The sequence below is a fragment of the Schistocerca nitens genome, chromosome 5 (assembly GCF_023898315.1).
Source record: "Schistocerca nitens isolate TAMUIC-IGC-003100 chromosome 5, iqSchNite1.1, whole genome shotgun sequence".
NCBI classification, from domain to species: Eukaryota; Metazoa; Arthropoda; class Insecta; order Orthoptera; family Acrididae; genus Schistocerca; species Schistocerca nitens.
In genome coordinates, this window is record NC_064618.1 from 355,864,330 (window position 1) to 355,889,439 (window position 25,110).

Here is a 25,110-nt window from a genome sequence, read left to right on the forward strand (position 1 = left end):
GGTTTGCCTTTTCTTAATCTTTCTTCTAAGATAAGTCGTAAGGTTAGCATTGCCTCACGTGTTCCAACATTTCTACGGAATCCAAACTGATCTTCCCCGAGGTTGCCTTCTACTAGTTTTTCCATTCGTCTGTAAAGAATTCGCGTTAGTATTTTGCAGCCGTGACTTATTAAACTGTTAGTTCGGTAATTTTCACATCTGTCAACACCTGCTTTCTTTGGGATTGGAATTATTATATTCTTCTTGAAGTCTGTGGGTATTTCGCCTGTCTCATACATTTTGCTCACCAGATGGTAGAGTTTTGTCAGGACTGGCTCTCCCAAGGCCATCAGTAGTTCTAATGGAATGTTGTCTACTCCCGGGGCCTTGTTTCGACTCAGGTCTCTCAGTGCTCTGTCAAACTCTTCACGCAGTATCTTATCTCCCATTTCATCTTCATCTACATCCTCTTCCATTTCCATAATATTGTCCCCAAGTACATCGCCCTTGTATAAACCCTCTATATACTCCTTCCACCTTTCTGCCTTCCCTTCTTTGCTTATAACTGGGTTGCCATCTGAGCTCTTGATATTCATACAAGTGGTTCTCTTCTCTCCAAAGGTCTCTTTAATTTTCCTGTAGGCAGTATCTATCTTACCCCTAGTGAGACAAGCCTCTACATCCTTACATTTGTCTTCTAGCCATCCCTGCTTAGCCATTTTGCACTTCCTGACAATCTCATTTTTGAGATGTTTGTATTCCTTTTTGCCTGCTTCATTTACTGCATTTTTATATTTTCTCCTTTCATCAATTAAATTCAATATTTCTTCTGTTACCCCAGGATTTCTATTAGCCCTCGTCTTTTTACCTACTTGATCCTCTGCTGCCTTCACTACTTCATCCCTCAGAGCTACCCATTCTTCTTCTACTGTAATTCTTTCCCCCATTCCTGTCAATTGTTCCCTTATGCTCTCCCTGAAACTCTCTACAACCTCTGGTTCTTTCAGTTTATCCAGGTCCCATCTCCTTAAATTCCCACTTTTTTGCAGTTTCTTCAGTTTCAATCTGCAGTTCATAACCAATAGATTGTGGTCAGGATCCACATCTGCCCCTGGAAATGTCTTACAATTTAAAACCTGGTTCCTAAATCTCTGTCTTACCATTATATAATCTATGTGGTACCTTTTAGTACCTCCAGGATTCTTCCAGGTATACAACCTTCTTTTATGATTCTTGAACCAAGTGTTAGCTATGATTAAGTTATGCTCTGTGCAAAATTCTACCGGGCGGCTTCCTCTTTCATTTCTTCCCCCCCAATCCATATTCACCTACTATGTTTCCTTCTCTCCCTTTTCCTACTGACGAATTCCAGTCACCCATGACTATTAAATTTTCGTCTCCCTTCACTACCTGAATTCTTTTATCTCATCATACATTTCATCAATTTCTTCATCATCTGCAGAGCTAGTTGGCATATAAACTTGTACTACTGTAGTAGGCATGGGCTTTGTGTCTATCTTGGCCACAATAATGCGTTCACTATGCTGTTTGTAGTAGCTAACCCGCACTCCTATTTTTTTATTCACTATTAAACCTACTCCTGCATTACCCCTATTTGATTTTGTATTTATAGCCCTGTAATCACCTGACCAAAAGTCTTGTTCCTCCTGCCACCGAACTTCACTAATTCCCACTATATCTAACTTTAACCTATCCATTTCCCTTTTAAAATTTTCTAACCTACCTGCCCAATTAAGGGATCTGACATTCCACGCTCCGATCCGTAGAATGCCAGTTTTCTTTCTCCTGATAACGACGTCCTCTTGAGTAGTCCCTGCCTGGAGATCCAAATGGGGGACTATTTTACCTCCTCTGCCAGGCATTTTATTGTGAACAGCAGAGTAATCATGTAGATGTAGATTTAGATTGCATGGAGGGTTCCCACCTCTGCAAAACAGAAAAGCTGGTGTTGGTGGGAAGGAACCAGGTGGCATAGGCTATGAAGCAGTCATTGAAATTAAGAATGTTGTGTTGGGTGGTATGCTAAGCAATGGGGTGGTTCAGCCATTTCTTGACTGCAGCTTGTCAGTGGCCATTCATGCACATAGACAGCTAGTTAGTTTTCATGCCCATGTACAATGCAGCATTGTGGTTGCAGCTTAGCTTGTAAATTACGTGATTGGTTTCACAGATAGCCCTGCCTTTGATGGGATAGGTGATGCTTGTGCCAGGACTGGAGTAGTTGGTGGTCGGAGGATATATGAAACAGGTCTTGAATCTAGGCCTATTACAGCAATATGAGCCATGAGGCAAGGGGTTGGGAGCAGGAGTTGTGTATGGATCGATGAGGATATTGTGTACACTTGGTGGGCAGTGGAAAACCACCGTGGGAGGGGTAGGAAGGATACTGGGTAGAAAATTCTTCATTTGAGAGAATAATGAGAGGTAGTCAAAACCCTGGCAGATAATGTGATTTAGTTGCTCCAGTTCTGGGTAGTAGTAAGTCACGAGGGGAATGCTCCTCTTTGGCCAGATGGTGGGACTTTTGGAGGTGGTGGGTGACCAAAGAGATAAGGCATGGGAGATGTGTTTTTGTGCAAGTTTGGGAGGGTAATTATAGTCTTTGAATACTTCAGTGAGACACTCAATTTATTTCGAGAGGGATTGCTCATCACTACAGATGCACTGGCCACAGGTGGCTAGGCTGTATGGAAGTGACTTCTTTGTATGAAATGGTTGGCAGCTGTCACAGTGGAGGTATTGCTGATGGTTGGTAGGTTTGACATGGACAGAGGTACTAATGTAGCAATTTATGAGGTGGAGGTCAACATTAAGTAAGGAGGCTTTCTGGATTGATTAGGACAAGATGAAGTGAGTGGAGCAGAAAGTGTTAAAGTTATGGAGGAATGTGGATAGGGTGTCCTCACCCTTGATCCAGATCATGAAGATGTCATCAATGAATCTGAACCAGATGGTGAGTTTGGGGTTCTAGCTCTTTAGGAAGGATTCCTCTAGATAGCTGATGAATAGGTTGGCATAGGATGGTGCCATGTGAGTGGCCATAGCTGTACCCTGGATTTGTTTATAGGTAATGCCTTCAAAGAAGAAGTAATTGTGGGTGAGGATGTAGTTGGTGATGGTGATTAGCAAAGGGGTATAGATCACGAATCCATCGGGCATCAGAAAAGGTAGTGTTCAATAGCAGTAAGGCCATGGGCATCAGGGATGTTAGTGTAAAGTGTGGTGGCATCAGTAGTGATGAGCAGGGCACCATGTGGTAAAGGAACAGGTACTGTGGTGGGTTGGTGGAGCAAATAGTTTGTATCTTCTGTATAGGAGTGTAGGTTGCAGGTAATGGGCTGAGGTGGTCAGTCTGCGAGAGCAGAGATTCTCTCAGTGGGGGCACAGTAACCAGCCACAACGGGGTGTCCTAGGTGGTTGGGTCTATGGACTTTAGCAAACATGTAGACAGTAGGAGTCGGGGAGTGGTAGGGGTGAGGAGAGCAATAAACTCTAGGGAGAGGTTCTGGCATGGGCCTAATGATTTTAGGAGAGACTAGAGGTCCTGGTCGATTTATGGAATGGGATCAATGTGGCAGGGTTGCAGATGGATGAATCTGACAGCTGGTGGAGTCCTCCCACCAGGTACTCTCTGAGGTTCAAAACAAAAGTGGTGGAGTGTTTATCAGCAGCTAATATTTTAAAGTTGGGATCAGTATTTAGGTGGTGGATTGTAGTTATTTCTGGAGATGTAACATTAGTTTGCATGTTGCGGAATTTGGGGAATGATGGTGAGGAAAGGTTCAAGGTTAAGAAATTCTGCAAAGTTAGCAGTGATGATTTTGGGGCAGTAGGGGCTGATCACAGCTGGATGGAGGAATGAACTGTGTCAAGCAGGGTTCAACATTGGTCTTAAGTTGAGTCTGATTAGTAGAGTTGGTGTCAAAAAAGTTCTTCTACTGAAGGGACTAGAAGCAGGGAAAAAGGTGAGGCTTTTGGAAAGGAGTGATACTTCTGTGGAGATAAGAGTTTTGGGGAAAGGTTTATAACTGTGTTTTAGGTCTGCTTAGGTTCTAGATTCTGTATGGTGGTGAGAGTGAGGTTTTGAGAGAGAGGTACAGTAGGTAGGCTTTGTCAGCTGTGGGGGAGGTTTGGAGGTTGTTATGGAGGTGGTGGATAGTGGTAGTCCAAGGCAGGAGTAGGAATTGAACAGGATGGACAGTTTTCTGAGGTGACATCGGGCATGTTGCTCTAGTTCCTGGTAGACAACGGTTTCAGTGTTTGATATGGGATCCAGGAATTTGGGATTGCATACCAGGAGAATTTTATGGATGGAGAGGAGGTACTGCAAGAATATTTGGGCCTGATTGATATAGTTTTGCAGGACTATGTTGGTATGGTTAAGGACTGACAGAAGTTGAAGAGATGGAAGTCATTGTGGAAGGATGGGAGGAAGCCAGAGATAGGTAATATTACGATAAGGTCATTTGGTGGATTCCATGAACCAAGCGACAAAGCAGCAACAGTATGTGGGATTGAGTCTGTCTAAAGGATAAGGAAACTTTTATGTATTGATGCAGATGGAAGGAGCAAGGATCCATGGTGAAGTATAAAAACGCATAAAAATACGTAAATAACGTGCAAATATGCCCAAAAAAATTTGCAAAAGCACACAAAAACACATGGGAAAAATGACGAAAAGGGTTCAGATTCCACCAGTCCTTAACCCTCACCAACATTGTGCTGCAAAACCATTTCAATCACACCCAAACCTCCTTCCAGTACCTTTCCTTTATCCATGAAATTCTACTGCTATGCAGTCCAAAATTCCTGGATCCCATACCATACATTCTAACCATTGCCTACCAGGAACTAGAGCAAAATTCACAACGCTACATCACAAAACCGTTCACCCTGTTCACTTCCTACTCCTGCCTTGAACTACCACTGTACACCTCCTCTGCAACAACCTGCAAACCTTCCCCACATCCCTTCACAGCTGACAAAGCCTGCCTTGCAGACCTACTACATTTACCTCACCCTAAAAATCTCACTCTCACCACCATACAGAATCCAGAACCTAAACAGACATGAAACACAGTCATGAATATTTGCACAAAAAGCCTTAGCCAAGCAGAAGTATCAGACCTTTTTCCCCACTCCCAGATTCAATTATGCAGGACTTGTCAAATTCCTTCTCTCCTTCTCCTGGTCCCTACAGTAGAAACACTTTTTCGCCACCAACCCTACTAATCAGACTCAACCAAAGACCAATGGTGAAACCTGCCTCACTCAGTTCATTCTTCCATTCAACCATGATCCACCCCCACTGCCCCCAAATCAGCCCTGCTAACTTTGCTGAATTTGTTAACCTTCAACCTTGCCTCTCCATCATTCCCCAAATCTCCAACATGCACACTAACATATCATCTGCACAAAAATCTGCAATCATCCATCTAATAACTGATCCCAAACTTATTAATCTTACCTGAGGACAAAAGCTCCACCACCTGTCAGATTCATCCACCTACAAACCCTGCCACAGTGACTCGAGTCAGAAATTGACAACAATCTCGAGCCTCTTCTACAATTCTTAGGCCCATCCCACTTCCCACACTCCTACCTTCTACATGTTTCCTAAAGTCCATAAGCCCAACCATCCAGCACACCCAATTATAACTGGTTACTGTGCTCCCACTGAGAGAATCTATGCTCTCATAGACCAACACCTTCAGACTATTAGCCACAACCTACTCTCCCATATAGAGGATACCAACCATTTCCTCCACTGACTCTCAACAGTTCCTGTTCGTGTACCACATGGTTCCCTGCTCATCACTATTGATGCTACCTCCCTTTACACTAACATCCATAACGCCCATGGCCTTACCAAAATTAGACACTATCTTTCCCAATGTTGGACAGATACCAAACCTACAACCACTTTCCTAATTACCATGACCAAGTATATCTCCACCCACAATTACTTCTACTTTGAAGGCATTACCTACAAAAAAATGTGGGGTGCCACTATGAGCACTCCCATGGCACCATCTTATGCCTACCTATTCATCAGCCATGTGGAGGAATCCTTCCCAAACACCCAGAATCCTAAACCCTCCACCTGATTCAGATTCATTGATGACATCTTCAAGATCTGGATCAAGGGTGAGGACACCCTATTCACATTCCTCCATAACCTCAACTCTTGAACCCCTTACGCTTCAACGGGCACTACTCAACGCAGCAAACCACCTTACCCAATGTTGAGCTTCACCTCAAAGATGGCCACATCAGTACCTCAGTCCATATCAAAACTACCAACCACCAGCAATACTTCCACTCTGACAGCCACCCATGGCTATCACATCTGTAGTGATGAACAGTTTCTCTCAAAATACACTGAGGGTCTCACTGAGGCCTTCAGAGACCATAATTACCCTCTCAACCTTGTACAAAAACAGATCTCCCTTGCCCTATCTCTCTGGTCACACACCACCTCCCAAAGTCCCACCATCTGATCGCAGTGGAGAATTCTCGTATTGGCTCAGTACCACCCAGGAATGGAGCAACTGAATCACATTCTTCATCAAGGTTTCGACTACCTCTCATAATGCTCTGAAATGAGGAATGTCCTACCAAATATCCTTCATACCACTTCTGAAATGGTATTCCGCTGCCTACCAAACCTACACAATATCATAATCCATCCCATCACAACACCTGTTCCCAACCCCTTGTCTCATCCCTCATGTCACTTTAATAGTCCTAGATGCAAGACCTGTCCCATATATATTCTCCCACCACCATCTACTCCAGTCCAGTCACAAGCATCACCTATCCCATCAAAGGCAGGGCTACCTGTGAAACCCATCATGAAATCCACAAGCTAAGCTGTAACCACAATGCTGCATTATATGTGGGTATGACAACTAACAAGCTGTTTGTCTGCATGAATGGTCACCGACAAATTGTGGCCGAGAAACAGCTGGAGCACCCCATTGCTAAGCATGTCACCCAACACAGTATTCTTCATTTCAATGACTGCTTCATAGCCTGGTCTCAACCTTTGTTAGTCTTTGTCCTAACCCTGTAACCTTTCCCTGTCCCCATTCTAGCACTACACAATCCTCCATTTCACCAATGCACCCTTAGTCTTTTTACCTCTGGACTTTTCCAGTAAGTCCCCCCACCCCCCACCGCACCCCCACTAGCCATACATCTAACCTCTCAACTGCATCTAGCTGCCCTAGCCTTTCTCCACCTTGTCCCTGTATGCTCCCACAAGCAGCACTGCACTGCCTCCCAACCCTACCCTGCTATCCCTCCCCCTCTCCACACCAGCCTCCTTCTTACCCCCACCATATGTTTGCATCTCCCATCATGCACAGATGCTCGCAGTGTGGCCTCAGTAGCCAGAGACTGTGATCATGTGTATGTGTGAGTTACATCTGCGTGAGTTTTATCTCCCATGAAATCCTTGTTCGCTGAAAGATTGTTTTCTGACAGTTTTTTTGTTGTGCCTGTCTGTGACTCAGCATCTCCACTATATGGTGAGTAGCAACTATTCTTTTCATACTATTGTTACATGGACTGCAATGGTAGGTATAGAGATATCAAATGTAGACAGTAATATTTTTAAAAAATTGGAGAGAGCAAGTAGAGGATGTATAAAAAGTCAGCACAAGAGCCCAAATTCAAGTTGGGGATGGAGTCATGGTTCAAATCTATGGTTGTAACTCAAAATTAAATAAAGAGTTAGAGACATTCTTCCGTCTTTACAAAGAACCTAGGTAATCATAAAAATCTCGCCTGTGGAAGCATTGTTACTGCAAGACACCGTGAACCGCATCAGTGAAGTTTTGTATAATGTTGCGAATGTGAAGAAGTATCAGGAGCGTCAATAACTTCATTTGAAAGCAAGTATTAGCCTACAAGTGAAACTACAGTCAGTAAGAAACTAACTGTGTTTAATTTTTTGTACTTTTGTATGATTTATAGTGGTTGTTGGTTTTAAGTGGGGAAGGATAATTTTATAGTTTTTATAAATCTTTTCTTGGTTAATAGAACAAGTAAAAGATTGTACTGAGTGATATGTGTTTATTACAGGAATCCAGGTTACTGGATGTAATGATTTGACGATTGCTATCCTTAAATCTATGTGGAGAGTTCCCCATATGGCATGGGCCAGAAAGGGCTATTTATTAGCTTTGGATGAAGCAGTCTTTAGGAAGAGTATCTAAATTTAACAAAGATCACGGTTTTTTTAAGTTTATGGCATTGGTATCACCTTTTTAAGGGTTGCAGGAAGGAGACTCACATCATCTGCTCTGTACGACGACAAATATTTCTTTCCGTCTAAAGGTTTATGGTTCGCTCTGTCTACATTATTTCTTATGTTATGTTGACTTACTCTTCCTCAGTGGCAAATTTTGTGGATGCTAAACTACACGTGTTCTGTGTCCTATATTACAGCTGTTCTTCATCTACTCTCTGCCATATGAAATTTCATTTTCACTGCACTATGAAGTGAACATTTGTACAGTGTTAGGAAGTCTTTTCTGAACGTATTTGGACTGTAGCCTCATACAAAAGTGAAATGTGGATGATAAGCAGTTCTGACAAGAAGAGAATACAAGCTTTTAAAATGTAGTGCTATAAAAGAATGTTAATGATTAGATGGGTAGACAGAATAGCTAATGAGGTGGTACAGAACTGAAATGGGGAGAAAAGAAATTTACATCACAACTTGCCTAAAAGAAGGGATTAGTTGTTAGGACACATTCTGAGGCATCAAGGAAATGTCAGTTTGTTATTGGAGAGAAGTGTTGGGGGAAGTGGGGTGGATAAAAATTGTAGATGGAGACCAAGGTATGAGTGCAGTATGCAAATGAGTGATGAATGTCAGTTGCAATGAAGAGATTTGCACAAGATAGACTGTCTGAAAAGTTGCATCAGATCAGTCTTTGGAATAAAGACTACAATGTCTGCTGTCTACATGAAATGTGTTCACAATTGCAAATATGGACAATGATCAGCTGTATAATGAAACGATGAAAATTTGCGCCAGATCAGGTTTCAAACCCAGATGTCCTGCTTATCATGAGCAGTGATCTTACAATTATGCTACCTGATCATGAATCATGGCCTACCCAAACTTCCGTATGTCATAAACCATGCATCTACTGCCTGCATTCTTACATTCGTTACGTATATTCCCATACAGGGGAGACATTTTAATTTAAAGTTTCTTGCTTAATGTTAGCAAATGAATACAATAAGTAACATTTCATCATACTTCTGAACAACACAGGTACTGTAATACTCTATTTCATAATGACTGTAGTCGACACAGTGCATGTTCCTTCGGATATGCATGCATATCTGAAGGAACACTGCATAGTACTTCTGAACAAAACAGGCACTGCAGAATTGTATACTGCCATCTTTACCACCTGAGCAATGTCAGGTTGGTGTTTACAAATGTTTTTTTCAATGTATTTATATTAGCTTCATTTCAAAAAAATCATACAATTTCGTTTTATGTTTCACATGGAGTTTATGACATTGTTACAATATGCCATCATTCTTCTCTGTTGCAGTACTTTGCATTGCTGGTCAACACCATGTTTCAGCTGATGGCCAGCAATAAGCCCAGGCATGTGATGATGACATAAGAGTCAAAATTGATTACAGACATGATGCAGCTAATCAACTGTTATACAACTGAAGCAAAAGTGATACAGTAACAAAACATAGTGACACCAAAACCCACTTGTAATCATTACAAATTCACTGAATCCGACCTCAATGTTGTCCCTTTCAGTACCTTTGTGGCACTTTTCAAATAAGCTTCAACCTTAACCATGAATGTACTGCTAATTTAACAGGAGAAATTGAAAATGTGTAAAGAAGAGCAAGTATTTTTGTGGCACTTTCAAGTTAGCTTCGGCCTTAACAATCAAATTACTGCCAGTTTAACAGGAGAAATTGAGAATGTAGGAAGAAGAGCATCATGAACTGTCGCACACATGTTTGACTAGTGGAAGAGTGTAACATAAATGCTGACAAATCTTAGCCTTAACTGTGAAAAATGTGCCTAAAATCTCATAACATATTACTTATAAAATTATGAGAACTGCTTTTCATGGCATAAAATACAAATATTATTCAGTCCCATATGTGGTGGTCCTACACAAGTGGTGAGGATAAAATCAGATAAATGAGAACTTACAAAAGACACTGCTAGAGATGTGTTCTTTGTATTCTGTGATGAGATGACTTTTGTTACAGATGTAACACTCACCAAACACTACTGGCTGTGTTGAGAGACAACATTCTGGCCAAAATGAAATAATTATCATTCAATTTCTCGAAAACTGTAAGGGGAAAAAATCTGATTTCTGCACATCTTACAGTGTGATATCTTCACTCAATAAAGAACTGAATTTTCATTATCCATTATACTTTGTACTTATACTTAGTACAATGCTTCAAATTAAGTAAAGCTGAAAAATGGCATTACGGCCAATGTGAAATACTTAACATTGTATTTTTTTAAAACTATTTGGTGAAGGAATATGATTTTTGTGATTTTTGCACATCTTGCAGCTTGATATCTTAACTTAATAAAGAACTGAATGCATCAGTCATACTTACTACACTGCTCCAAATTAAGTGAAACATTGCAGAAAATTTTAAAGCATTTATAGAGATAAAAATGCATTACATAAACTTTGCATGGTTTTGTTAAAGTAAATTCTTTTTATTAATGTATTTAAAAAGAAGTTTGCATTAAATTATTAATCAATATCATATATGAGCATAATGTTTTGTTGATCTCTGTTTTTTTCTTTTTATTTTGAGTCACAACACTTGCACTTTTACTCTTAGGTGTTTTTAGAAACTCTTTGGTCAAGTGACCTCTTGTGTAAACAGTGCCTCCATATTCAGAAATAAATCTAAGTATATGAAAACCAAACTCATCGCTTTTTGTCAGCACCTAATCTTTATTGACAATAAACAAGTTTTTTTTGCCCAACAAAATACAATAGGTTATGGGTCCCAGTTACCTGTGTAAAAACGTGTGCAAAAAGTGACAGATATAGTTTTCTTTAACTCATATTTGAGAATATGTTTTTGGTTTTAGTGTGGAACTGGATCTGGTAAAACATATCAAGCCGATGAATAGTGTAACTGATTGGCCAGTGTGGAAGAGAAAAATACGAGATCCAATTGACTATCATGAAGGAGCTTTAGATGTAATTTATGGCAAGTCAGTAAAACCTGAGCCACTGTCTGAGGGTGCTAATGATGCAGCAATAAAGGATCATAAAGCCAAGTCAGATTTTTATTGTAAAGCAAGCAGTTATGCCAAGTCAGTGGTTACAAGTGCAGTTACAGACATTGTGTATCAGAAGATCATGGACAAAGAAATGGCTCATGAAGCATGTGATGCATTGAAGCAGAATTTCGAAGCATCATCAAAGGACCATCTGTTCAAGATTTGTTCAGATTTCTTCGCATTTAATTGGACTCAGGGAGAACATATCTCCACCCACGTTGCGAGGCTAACAAGTCTGATTGATTGATTGACTGATTTCTTTATTAATCCATGTAACAATTTACATTGTGTGGATTTCGTCAGCAAAATCATATACAATACAATATACCTACAATTATACACATAAAATTTGTATTTACACACATTTTTGAGGTATCTTAAATTAGTTTTATATCCTTGTGTAATTTGTAATTTTCTTATAGTACTGTACAATTTTTGATTTCCTCATGTATTACAATGCAGGATACTTTAATTACACTACATGTTTTAATTCAGATAGTCCATTACTGCGTAGTAACTTTTATTTAATAAAAAAAATTTTAGTTTTGTTTTGAACTGTCCGATTGTGTCAATATCTTTTATTTTTTGGGGTAATTTATTATATAATTTAACAGCATTGTACAACAAGCTCTGCTGAGTTTTAACTTTATTTTTCCTCTCTAGATGCAGATTGTATTGGTTTCTAGTTTCATAGCTGTGTACTAAAGAATTTTTCATATAGCAGTCAATATTTTTTTTTACATACATAACACTTTGAAAAATGTATTCACAAGGGACAGTTAGGATTTCCAGCTTTTGGAAATGTTCAAGGCAGTGAGCCCTACTGCCACTCTTGGTTATTATACGAATTGCTCTTTTCTGTAATTTGAAAACTGTTTGAATATTTTTACTGTTGACTCCCCAAAATATTATTCCATAGGTAATAACAGAGTGGATATAAGAAAAATATACAGATCTGACACATGTAGTATCACAAACTGCAGTCAGAATTCTCAGAGCATAGCATGCTGTAGCGATTCTGTTACTAGGTATGTGGGAGTGACAAGTCGATAGTCGACAAGACACTGAGAGATTCTCTTTACGAGCGGGGTTCTTTGTAGGACACGACGAGTGTTCGTTTTTCCCGCGTTAACGTTGTATCAAGTGTGTTTTGTGCAGTACAATAAAGGTGATCGTTCACAGTATAAATTCCACACAAGTGTTTTCCTTTATGTAGTGAAATTACCCCTACATAAGTGGTGACCCCGTAACTAAGCAGTGTGACAGTAGGCAAGTTTCTTGAGATATTTTCCGCGACGTCTCGTATCGACATGTCGTCTGCACAGAATCTCTTCCACGACATTGACGGCATCATCCAAAACATCAAAAAGGAGCTCGACACGATGCAGCAAAACCCTCAGTTCACAGTGCCACGGACGCCTACATCTCAAACCGACTTCGCCCACGACGTTACGTTTCCAACCGCGCCGCGTGGGCCGGCGGGTCCCGCGCCGCCGCCACAGGACATTGCCTCGCACAACCAGCGCACAGGACACGCCGATATCAGACCCAAAGTGCTCCCGTTTTCATCACCCGCGTCGGTACCGCTCCCACGAGTTTCGCACTTTACGTTCGCCAGTGATCGTGGGCCACCCGCGTCGCGGTTACAAATTCGACCCCCACCTTTCGTTCCCGAGCGTCCGGAAATCTGGTTCGCTATTATGGAGAACATATTCGTACAGCAACAAATAGTCAACGATTTTGAACAGTTCACGCTAGTGATTTGCAACCTGGACCAACGTGCGTCGTCAGTGGTATCGGATATAATTATGCAACCCCCACCACAACAAGCCTACGCCACTCTCAAAACAGCTTTAATTTCGCGTTGTACAAAACCTGTGGATCAGCGGATATCACAGCTCCTGTACCACGAGAAACGCGGTGACAGGTCACCTTCAGACTTTTACCGGCATTTACGTGCTATGGTGGACCCTTCCGTGTTCTCAGACACATTACTTTTGCACATATGGCAACAGCAGTTACCTCCGCAGGTGGGCTTAACCTTAATTGCTTACGAGGGCCGGCCATTAAGCGAGTTGCTGCAAGTAGCCGATAGAGCGCACTCCCTGTTCGACTCGCGCGCCACAGTGGCCGCCGCCGCAACCACCTCGGCCAACGACACCAGCCGAGCACGGCCGGAGCCGGTCGACGCGGCGCCTCCAGCTTGCGCTGCCACGACCGCACGACGAGCGCCGGACGCGACCGAAGATTTCCGATCTCTCCGCGCTGCCATCGATCAGCTGACCGCCCAGCTGCAGCGGCTAGAGCCACGTGACGTTGCGGCGGCTGACACACACACGCGTCGTCGCCAGCCGCCGCGACCGTCGCGTCACGCAAACAACGGCACCGGTTATTGCTGGTTCCACCAGCGCTTCGGCGCGCAAGCTACGAAGTGTAAGACGCCGTGCTCACACCCAAACGCATCCCACGGCCTGCTTTAGGCGCAGCTGACCGTGACAACAAACAACTGCGCCTAAACTCACAGACGCATGGAAGGGGAACACCCCCATTTCAGCACGAGCCTACGTTATGTGGATCGACTTCTCCCACAACTGTAAGGTACGCCGCTTCACAAAGACTTTTCGTTCCTGATCGCTCTACAGGATGGATGTTCTTGGTCGACACCGGCTCAGATGTCAGCACTCTGCCTGTAAACTTCTTCCCTTCAGATAAACGCACTGAAGAGACCACTTTGAAAGCAGTCAACGACTCAGTCATCCACACATATGGACAGAAAACACTGCCAGTGGACATTGGGCTACCAGAAAAATGCAACTGGACCTTCGTTATGGCCGATATCGACCCACCTATACTAGGTGCTGATTTCCTGGCAAAACATGCATTGTCCGTGGATTTACACAAGTCACAACTCGTCCATTCTGTCAATGGATTTGTTATTCCGGGAATACAAGGACGTCCGACTTCTCATGCATGCCAAAGGGTAGATAACCTCAGTGCACCCACCTGGGAGGACACCATAGCAACGAAGGAAGCTGACCGGCACACGGCTCAAACGACATCAAAACAGTTAACGACACAACAACAGGCTCCTGCTGTTTCAACCACAAAGGCGACACCCAAACCACAACAGGGAACAAGAAAGAGCAGGGCGAAGCATGAGACGGTGCACCACATCCGGACAACTCCAGGCCCACCAGTCTCCTCACGTGTTCGCAGGCTTGCACCTGATCGCTTGCGGGAAACCAAGGCCATTTTCAACGAGATGCTACAGGAAGGAACTATACAGCCATCTAACAGTCCGTGGTCCTCTCCTCTGCATCTTGCCCGTAAAAAGAATGGGTCATGGCGCCCGTGCGGTGATTATCGCGCTTTGAACGCCCGAACTGTTCCAGACAGATACCCTGTGCCACATATACAGGATTTCACCCATTCACTGGCCGGGGCATCCATATTCAGTGTTTTGGATTGCCGTAAGGCTTATAATCAGATCCCAATGGCAGAGCAGGACATACCAAAGACTGCAGTGACAACCCCATTCGGGCTGTTTGAATTTTTGGTGATGCCATTTGGGCTAAAAAATGCGGCCCAGACATGGCAACGGTTCCTAGACAGCGTACTAAGAGGACTACCATATTGTTTCGCCTATTTAGACGATATTCTGGTGTTTTCGGAGAATGTTTCTGACCATCAGAAACACGTAAGCGAGGTGCAAAGCAGGCTTAGCGCTCATGGAATTACGCTTAACAAGGACAAGTGCGTGTTTGGGGAACCCGTTGTCACCTTCCTGGGTTATAAAGTGTCAGCTCAGGGCATTTTCCCACTGCCAGAGAAGCTGGAGTTGTTGCGTACCCTACCACGGCCTCAAACCTACCACGATCTCCGACGGTTCCTAGGGATGATAAATTTCTATCGTCGCCACCTCCCCGGAACAGCAGCAATCCAGACGCCACTGAACAATGCCTTAGCCGGACACAACAAAATTGGCAAGCGCCCACTCCCATGGACACCCGAGATGGACTCGGCTTTCAAGGCACTGCAAAACAGCCTTCACAACGCAATGGGGCTTGCACACCCTGCACCAGGAGCTCAGCTAGCCATAGTAGTGGACGCAAGCCAAGTCGCAATCGGGGCAGCACTGCACCAGAGAGTGAAGGGTCATTGGCAGCCACTAAGTTTCTTCTCACAAAAACTACAGATGAGTCAAACTCGTTGGAGTGCATATGACAGGGAACTCCTCGCGATGTATGAAAGCGTCAGGCACTTCCGTCCCTTAGTTGAGGGCAGGCAATTCACCATATACACCGACCACAAACCTCTCGTGGCAGCTTTCTACAAAGTCAGCGATTCATGTTCCCCCCGCCAGGCCCGCCATATAGAGTTTATATGCCAGCTTTCGACAGACGTGCGTCACATCCATGGTGCCGAAAACATTGTGGCAGACTATTTCTCACGTATTAATGGGATAAGTCCAATGTTAGATTATTCCGAATTGGCAAGGGCTCAGGCTTCAGATGCGCAGCTGCAATCCTTGTTGGCGGACCCGTCCACTGGCCTACATTTACAACTTGTGGACGTCCCCGGCAGCCCATGTAAGGTATGGTGCGACACCTCCACGGTTAGACCACGCCCATACATCACCCCCCAGTTCCGACGAAAGGTATTCAACAGCATTCACAACCTGGCACATCCGGGAACCAATGCCTCAGTGAAATTAGTGACGGACCGTTTTGTGTGGCCTTCAATCAAGAAAGATACATGGGAGTGGGCCCGCAGCTGCTATCAGTGTCAACGTAGCAAAGTGGGACGCCATGTTCACGCTCCAGTAGGACAATTCCCAAACCCAACGGCACGTTTTGGGCATGTACACATTGACTTGGTTGGACCCCTCCCCCCTTCAGAAGGTTACAGGTACTTGTTTACGGCAGTGGATCGTTGCACGCGGTGGGCAGAGGCTACACCAATCAGGGACATTTCTGCAGAGACTACTGCACGCGCATTCTTGGAAACTTGGATAGCTCGTTTTGGGTGCCCATTTTTCGTTACCACTGACCAAGGACGCCAGTTCGAGTCAACGCTGTTCCAACAACTGTCAAAACTCTGCGGCTTCCAACGAAACCGTACTACTAGCTACCACCCGGCCAGCAACGGTTTGGTGGAAAGGTGGCACCGGACCTTAAAGGCTGCCATTGTTCCTCGGCAGAGTTGGTATACGGAGAACCACTCCGAGTTCCAGCAGAATTCCTTGCACCAGTTCCTCTCCCAGATGACACACAACTACCCCACCTCTTGCAACAAATGAGGAAGCAGGCAGAGACACTACGTGCAGCCCCGACGTCTCAGCACGGCACGCATCCAGTGTTCATACACAAGTCCCTCGATACTTGTTCCCACATCATGCTCCGCACAGACCTGGTACGTCATTTGTTACAGCCACCGTACACTGGACCATACCAAGTGCTAGGACGGGACACACACACAATGGATATCCTCCTCCAGGGAAAGTCGACCAAAGTTTCCATTGAGCGAGTAAAACCCGCTTGGACAATGCCAGCACCGACGACAGTCTCACAGACGACTTCAGACACAACTTGCAACGAACCCACACCTTCCGCAGAACCAGACAGCTGGGTCCCACATGAGCCCCACACCAGGGGGCCTAATGCAGCAACAGAATCAGCAAGCAGCACACACACCCGCACTATCCGCACTCGGGCAGGCCGAGAGGTGAAGTTTAAGTACCCCACCATACCGGGTCCTCCGCACTTCAGGGGGGGGGGGGGGGGGGGCTGTGTGGGAGTGACAAGTCGATAGTCGACAAGACACTGAGAGATTCTCTTTACGAGCGGGGTTCTTTGTAGGACACGACGAGTGTTCGTTTTTCCCGCGTTAACGTTGTATCAAGTGTGTTTTGTGCGGTACAATAAAGGTGATCGTTCACAGTATAAATTCCACACAAGTGTTTTCCTTTATGTAGTGAAATTACCCCTACAAGTATTTTAATATGTTCTCCCCACTTTAACTGACTGTCTACATGCATACCAAGAAATTTTGTGTAGTCTACACATTCTATAGTTTCATTGTTTAACTTAAAGTTGTTATAGTGTGGTTTTTTGCAGACATAGAAGTTAACAGCATTTGTTTTTTTAAGATTTAGTGTTAGTTTATTATTGGATGCCCACTCACGTACACTGTTTAGTGTTTGTTTGGCTTTTTCTTTTAGTGCATCTGGTGATTTGTCACTGATTAGAACATTTGAGTCATCTGCAAACAATATTGTTTGTCCATGCTTGATGCTCTGTGGGAAGTCGTTTATATAAATGAGGAATAGTACTGGGCCAAGGACACTACCCTGTGGGACACCTATATTTACATAATTTGGGTCTGAAGTATACTTTACAATATAGTTTGAGCAACTTGAAATATGTGAGATTTCAGTTATCTGTCTTCTATTTTTTAGATATGACTTGAACCATTTGTTCACAAGTCCCCTTATTCCAAGTTCATCTAACTTATTTAACAATATGTTGTGGTCTACTGTATCAAACGCTTTAGTTAGATCAAGAAACATACCTGTTGTGTAGTTCCCTTTATCTAATGCTTCTAGAATGTGTTTTGTGAGGTGTGCTGTTGCTGATTCTGTGCTTTTCCCTGATCGAAATCCAAACTGGTCAACAGACAGTAAGTTGTATTTATTTAAATAATTCATTAGCCGTCTGTGGAATGAACTGAAAAACGGGCTTAAACAAAGGGAGAAACTGTGCTGCCTGATATGATATTTGTATGTAAAGTTCTGCATATTCTACCTGCAAGCTTTGATTCCTTTAAATCGAGTTGGATGTTGTTAACAAAAGATGATAAGAAAATGTTTGATGAATTAAAGGAACAATTTGTGCAGGTTTGAGAGAAATTTCACAAAGAGTAGTGACAAAATCAAACAAGAGGCATTAGTAGCCAAATCAGGTGTAGAAAACAAAATAAAAACTAACAAATTCAAAGTTAAAGGAAAATGTAACTATTGCAAAGAACCGGGCCACTGGATCAAATATTGTAAGAAGTGGATTGCTGATGGAAGACGAGCTAAAAATATGACTGTGCAGAAAAACATGGACAAAACAGTAGTAACGAATGTAGTTTTGTTTACTATTTGTGGCAAGGCTTGTTCATTAGAAGTGGATGTATACAATTGGCGGATTGACAATGGTGCAATGAAACATATGACAAATAATCCTGATTACTTTGTCAGCTTTGAAGCATTCAACAAACCCTGCTGTATAAAGGCCACTGGACAGGAGTCTCCAGAAACAACAGGAAGAGGATCAATTTGGATTCTGTCAAAAGTTTGCAGCAGATGTGAGGAGCTGACCATGACTGATGTCTGGTATGTACCAAAAATTTCCAAAAACCTTATTTCTGTTTTAGCTGCCGAAGATCGTAACAAAAATATTATATTTCAGTCAAGTACTACATATTGCCCTTTGACAATTGGTGGTAGAGTGAGGCTGTATGGAAATCGTAAAGTTGGTGGCACTTTATACAAAGCAGAAATTAAGTCCTTAGTGCCAGAGAAGGGTGCAACTGTGAATCTTTCAGTGGAAGATAGATTTGATATACTTCAACTGTATCATGAGAGATGGGGTCATCAAGGCAAGTGCCATGTTAAAGCAAAACTAAAAAAGGAATTTAACATTGATGTTAACGAAGGGGCAGAGATTTGTGAACCCTGCAAATTTGGGAAAGCACATCATCCACCATTTGGAACTAGAGAAAAATCAACAAGGCCTGCTGAGTTGATATCAACTGATCTGTGTGGACCTTTCCATGAGTCATTCCAGAAGAAACATTACCATGTTTTGTTCAAAGACAATTACACCAAGTTTTGCTATGGTTATTTTACTGCAGAAAAATCAGAGTTGAGTAAAATTCTCAAAGATTCTCCCTCATGTACAAAGGCATTGGAGTTCTCTGTTAAAGAGATGCTGAGTGACAATGGCAAGGAGTTTGATAACAAAGAGGTTAGATCCATCTTAAGTTTAAATGGTATAACACAGCGATTGACTGATCCCTATGCTCCTGAGCAAAACGGTATTTGTGAGTGGGATAATATGGCAGTTGTTAAGATGGCCAGGACATTTAAGTATTCAAATCCAGATGTCACTTATCCAGAACAGATATGGGCTAAACTGGTTAACAGAGCAATTTACATCTAAAATAGGACAGGGAAGTCATCTGTAGAAGGTGTCAGTCCTTACGAGTTGTGGGAACGGAAAAAGCCTCGAACTTAACATCTTAGGATTATTGGCTCAACATGTTATGCACACATTCCAAGTGCAAAACGAAGGAAAATGGACAAGAAAGCTGTGAAAGGACATCTCAGTGGTTATGATGGTGATGAGTGCTTCAGGATTTGGACGAAAGAAAGTAATTCAGTTGTGCTGTCCAGAGCTGTGCAATTTGAAGAAAAACTGGGATGCTGTACTGAACAAGTTACACTACCATTTCAAGATGTCAAAAAGCCCATTGCATGTCCAGATTATATTAAAAATTAATCAGAGAGTGAGGAAAATATACACTCAGAAGATAGTTTGGAGTATGAAGCTAGTTCAGACAAAGAATCTGAGGATGACATTCTGGAAACAAAACTCATCGCTTTTTGTCAGCACCTGATCTTTATTGAGAATAAATAAGTTTTTTCTCAAATACAATAATTTTACTTCACACATTGCAGTGAATGTAATGTAGATAAAGTATCAAAATTTTATTTAAAATTGAGAGCAGAATGAAACCTCATTTCATTCATGAGTTATTGGGTTTTATATCAAATGGATGGTTTAGTGCAACGTGCCCATTTCCATCCATGTGGACTTGCCTGCTGCTCTGAAATAATGATTGTCGGTTTTTAAGAAAACTGTTAGGTAAAAAATTTGATTTTTGCACACCATCATACAGTCTTGATACCTTCAGTTCATAAGGAACTGCATATTTTTTCATTATACACCATAGTTACAATGTTGTGTTAAATTAAGTAAAATACTGTACGAAATTTTAAAGATTTTTTAGAGGTAAAAACAATTGCATAAACTTTGTGTATGGTTGTTTATAGCTCATTCATTACAGTAAATGAAATGTAGATAAGATATTGAAATTTTATTTAAAACTGAGAACAGAATACCTCATTTCATTCTCAAGTTATAGGGTTTTATATCCAAAGAACAGGTGAAACATACTAATTCACGTCCTTGCATAATGCAAAACATGTGGTCATAAAAATCATCATATCTCATAAAAGATTCAAGACGATTTTTGCAAACGATGGCATGCAATGAGGCACATACGTTGCAAGATAAATACTCAAAACATTTTTATTCACAGAGATATGGAAGAACCTAATCTGCAGCCATGAGTGGCCAGTGGCACAAAACGCATTCATAGTTTTATAGCACTGTAGGAAATTCCAAGTGGTGTGTGTATACACATTCACAACACCTGCAGAAATATGTAGCACAACATGTATACACATCCACAGCAGTGAAAGGGTTAACATGTCACATGTGGAATAGTAAGACACCAAGAAAAATTCTCACTTTAGTACAATATGCAGAGTAGATATGTAGGTAACAGGATGTACCTGACCACAGTGTCATTGAGGAATGTTCACCCCTGAACCAATAAAATACATCTTCTGGACTAACACAAATATGCAACTAACATGTGTACCACAATGATGATCTGCCATAAACGATCTGCCATTAGGTATGCAATACACAGGAATAGTTCTGTTTTCTGATTTATTTATTTACTCACTTATTTATTCATTCATCTGAGAAATCTTTCCAGATTGTGGAACACAGAATAAACGCAAAACAAAACAGTAACACAACACTGTAAAAATACAGTATTATTTTAGTAGATACATAAATTTTAGCTTTATCCACAAAAGAGCTTGCACTACTTGCAGTAGTTCTGCTGTCCTGTCCCAAGTCTCTTGTATCTCAAAAGTTCTAAAAAGTTTGCTACGGAATAAAAGCAATGTTCTGATAAGGAGGCCCTTAAGGTTTTACAAAATAGTGAGAATGATATGATTTTTACCGTATGTGGAAGACTGTTGCAAATTTGTATACCACTGTTTATTGTGGACATTTTGTAGGAAGATGTTGGTATTGACTGGACATGAAACTATTCCTTTTGTCTTGCATCATATTCATGGATATTAAATTTTTAGTTTATGATTTGAGTGTTATAATTAAGCATCACAGAGAAACATTTAACACTTAAAATTTTAAATGAAATTTTGTCAACAATTAATAACAGGTTCTCCACAAATGGACTGTAAGTGAATTTAGATACATGCACCTCTGTACAGGATGAGGCCTGACATAACCTTTGAAAATAATTCATGAGGTTAAATCATTCTACACTCTTGGGTGTTTATACTGATAAGAACCTTCACTGGAAGACAAATGTTACAAATCCCTTTGAACATCGAAGCTCCTGCAAGTTTAGTATTATGACAAATAGTAGATTTTGGAGGTGAAAATGTCCTAACATGACTTATTTTTCCTGTTTTCATTTACTTATGTCTTATGATATCATATTAGGTCAGTTCTCTATTGCATAGAAAAGGTTCATTTCAAAGAAATGTTTAATTTGGCTAATATGTATAATGAACAATGATCAAAGCAACAAAGCAAATAATCAAATATTCAAAAATAAAATACCAAATTCCATTATAAGCTAAGGGAAGCAAAAAATAACTAAATAAAAATAAAAAAACTGTAATGGTAATTAATGGAAATATTCATTCCTAAAAAGAACTACATTTATTTTAAGACTTTATGGCTGGTGCACATCATTTCCTGTTTCCTAACATTTTGAATAAAAATCTTACACCCTTTAAAGTTTATTATCAACAGTTCACTTCTTTGAATGCCAGTGTATGTTAATATCTATCTAGATACTCTCCTTCTTTCCTATACCTATTTTACCTATTCTTATTTGTTGTACGGATGTTTTCAACACTAATTGTCTCAAAAGAAATGGTGGTTAGGAAAAAGAAACGCCAGATAATTTTTATAGCATTACAAATGAAATGCCTAGTGACTCACCTGTGCCAAAATTTCTAGAAGTTCATCATTGGAAAGGAAATAAAATCGTGGAAATGCAACACGTTTAGTTTCCAGATAAGCCTCCAAACATTTCATAATTTGATCAAGTAGGACATTATTTCTATTGAATGTCTCCAATAAGCCTGGAGCTGTGCATGCTTGCATAGCCAGTGGATTCTACAAACAAGAACACAGCAAACCATTTTCAGCCTCCATAAACAGTTACATAAACTTTATACAAACAACACCTAAACTTTTACTAAAATCCTAAAATAAAAGAGTATGTTACTACTTATAACAGACAAAACATTTCTTTCCTAGATGAGATGATGTTCCACAGTGCGGAACAACACTCATTTAAGAAAACATTTTTAAAGAATATCATGAATTACAACTACATTCCTCTCTTAAGAACAATTTGTTCAGTACCTCTGCAGTCCTTCTCATTATATCCTTAAATGATTTATCAACAATATTAAACATCTTGTCTTCTTGAGGCAATTGCCTTTGTATATCTGGAGCAGAAAAAATAGACTCTAAATACATCCATCCTTGTTGGCATAGCATCCATGCTTCCTAAAATAAAACATACACAAAACTAATAATTTTCTTTTGTCACAATTCAAAAGGGATATCAGAACTAACACTGATTGTCAAATGCATCTGATACATGGAAGAACCCCTCCAGTAAGAAGACTACAATTCAGAAAAATATAAAATACTACTGTGTTCATCTAAAAGGTTCCTTACCAAAGTATTACTAAACAACTGAAGCTGACTGGCCCACTCATCCACTCTTGGCTTGATAGGCCCCACATGACGTGAACTTGTTATTGTGCTCATATTAATATTACTATCATCTAAAACTTGCTGTATTTCCTCAAGCCCTCCAAGAATGAACACATCCTTGCTATCCCTGTGAGGTAAGACAACGAATTCAATTGTTTTCCATGCATCTTCGACCTGTAACCAAATTCAAACACAATAATAACAATCATTGAAAAAAATATCTATGCTAATGGCAGAAAACATTTTGGATTCTCAGAACAGTCATCTTTAAATCTTTATGGAGCAGAAAATAACAGACTCTGCATCATTTGACAAGCTGGTGCTGGTAGGGAAGAATTTTTTTCTTTTTTTTGTGTGTGTGTGTGGGAGGGGGGGGGTGTCACTCAGAGATGATTTTTTATGGCCGTACCATAGCTGAAAAACTGAAATATGGATTATAAAGAAAGAAAATAGATTAATACAAGAAAAGAAGTGATGTGCATTTAAAATTCATCAAATGGAAAAAAAAACGAGATAATGAAAAACAATGGGTGCTTATGAACTTCAAAAACAACAACACATCCAGTGTGTCTGATGATATCACGATAAACTCAGCAAACCAAAAATTTGCATATAGATATAAATGAAAGGTGGTGACACATAGTATACAAAAGACAAGGCCACAGCATGCAAGGAATTGAAAATGTTTTTCTAATAATTGGTGACTTGCTGCTCAAAAACATCAGTATGCACAACCGCAAAATAGATGTGTGATCCAGAATTAGGATGCAACAACTCAAGAAACGTTTTAAAAATACAGTAAATGCAAAACAAGCCACTACAAAATTGGATTGTGAAAAAAAAGATAATAATACATAGGTCTCTTTAATCACATTGGAATGAATGCATTGTGAAGCAGCAGTGAAGAAGAAATTACTAACAAAACAATAAACACGATTTGTTCAGCAAGAAATGTCTATGCAGGAACCCGGATGATGCTTAGCAGGATCAAAAAGAAGGTCATGGACAGATGAATACATCTCGAAAATAAGCTGCTCCATTGAAGAACAATGAGATCATCCTGGGGCAGTTTTCATAGTCCCAAACAAGTTTCTGTATGAAAAGTACCTAGTAAAGGCTAGGATGCATTATAAGTGGAGTCAGTAACACTCTGCAGACTGTTTCTAACCTAACCTAACTTAACCCAACCTAACCTAACCTACAAATGTCTGCAAAATCATTAGAAGCAAGGGCAACTAATATTGATTGATAAGGGTGAAAATCAGATCCTCCAGCTGAAAATGCAAAATACAGGCACCACACAAAAAATTATGGACTACAGAATATGCTCTCAGATTACAGCAACAGCAGGTATGTCAACAGAATAAAAATTACATAAAAGTATTACATCAGAATATTCAATATATTGCTAACAATAAAGTAGAAGCAGAAATATTCCTAAGTGGAAAACAACCAGACGTACTATGCATCAGTGAACATGTGCTAAATGAAAGTGATATAGCTAATCTGACAATAAAGGTCTATGTCTTCTAAAGTTACTTCTGCAGATGTAAACATAATGTTGGCGGATCTTCAGTGTATATTAAAATAGGAAAGCCACTGAAGACTGTATACAGTGAAGATGTTAGATTTCTCACAGCTAGAGAAGAACACTGCGAAATTACTGGTGCGGTGATGGATGACTTTAGACTGTTTCTATGAACAGATCAGCAGGTGGCAAGCTTACCAGCTTTCTGAAATATATTGTACCACAAAGGATACACAATCATACTGATAACTGGGCTTATACTGCCAAGTTCTTTGTAAAGTTGTTGTCATCATTGAAAAATCATATATATTTTCAACATGTGAATTTCATTTCATTTCCTCCTCTCCATCTGGACACTTCACTTGTTT

At 40.9% G+C, this 25,110-nt stretch overlaps 1 protein-coding gene across 1 annotated transcript in view; it reads right to left on the bottom strand.

The window, feature by feature from the left end:
- LOC126260454 (dynein axonemal heavy chain 6) overlaps positions 1-25,110 on the bottom strand; it is a 1,163,459-nt gene that overhangs the window by 806,460 nt on the left and 331,889 nt on the right. Inside the window, exons 54-56 of the mRNA XM_049957783.1 lie at positions 23,176-23,388; positions 22,855-23,001; positions 22,426-22,602 (exon numbers count right to left, since the gene is read on the bottom strand). Of these exons, the coding sequence (XP_049813740.1) occupies positions 22,426-22,602; positions 22,855-23,001; positions 23,176-23,388 (537 nt within the window). The remainder of the gene's footprint in view (positions 1-22,425; positions 22,603-22,854; positions 23,002-23,175; positions 23,389-25,110) is intronic.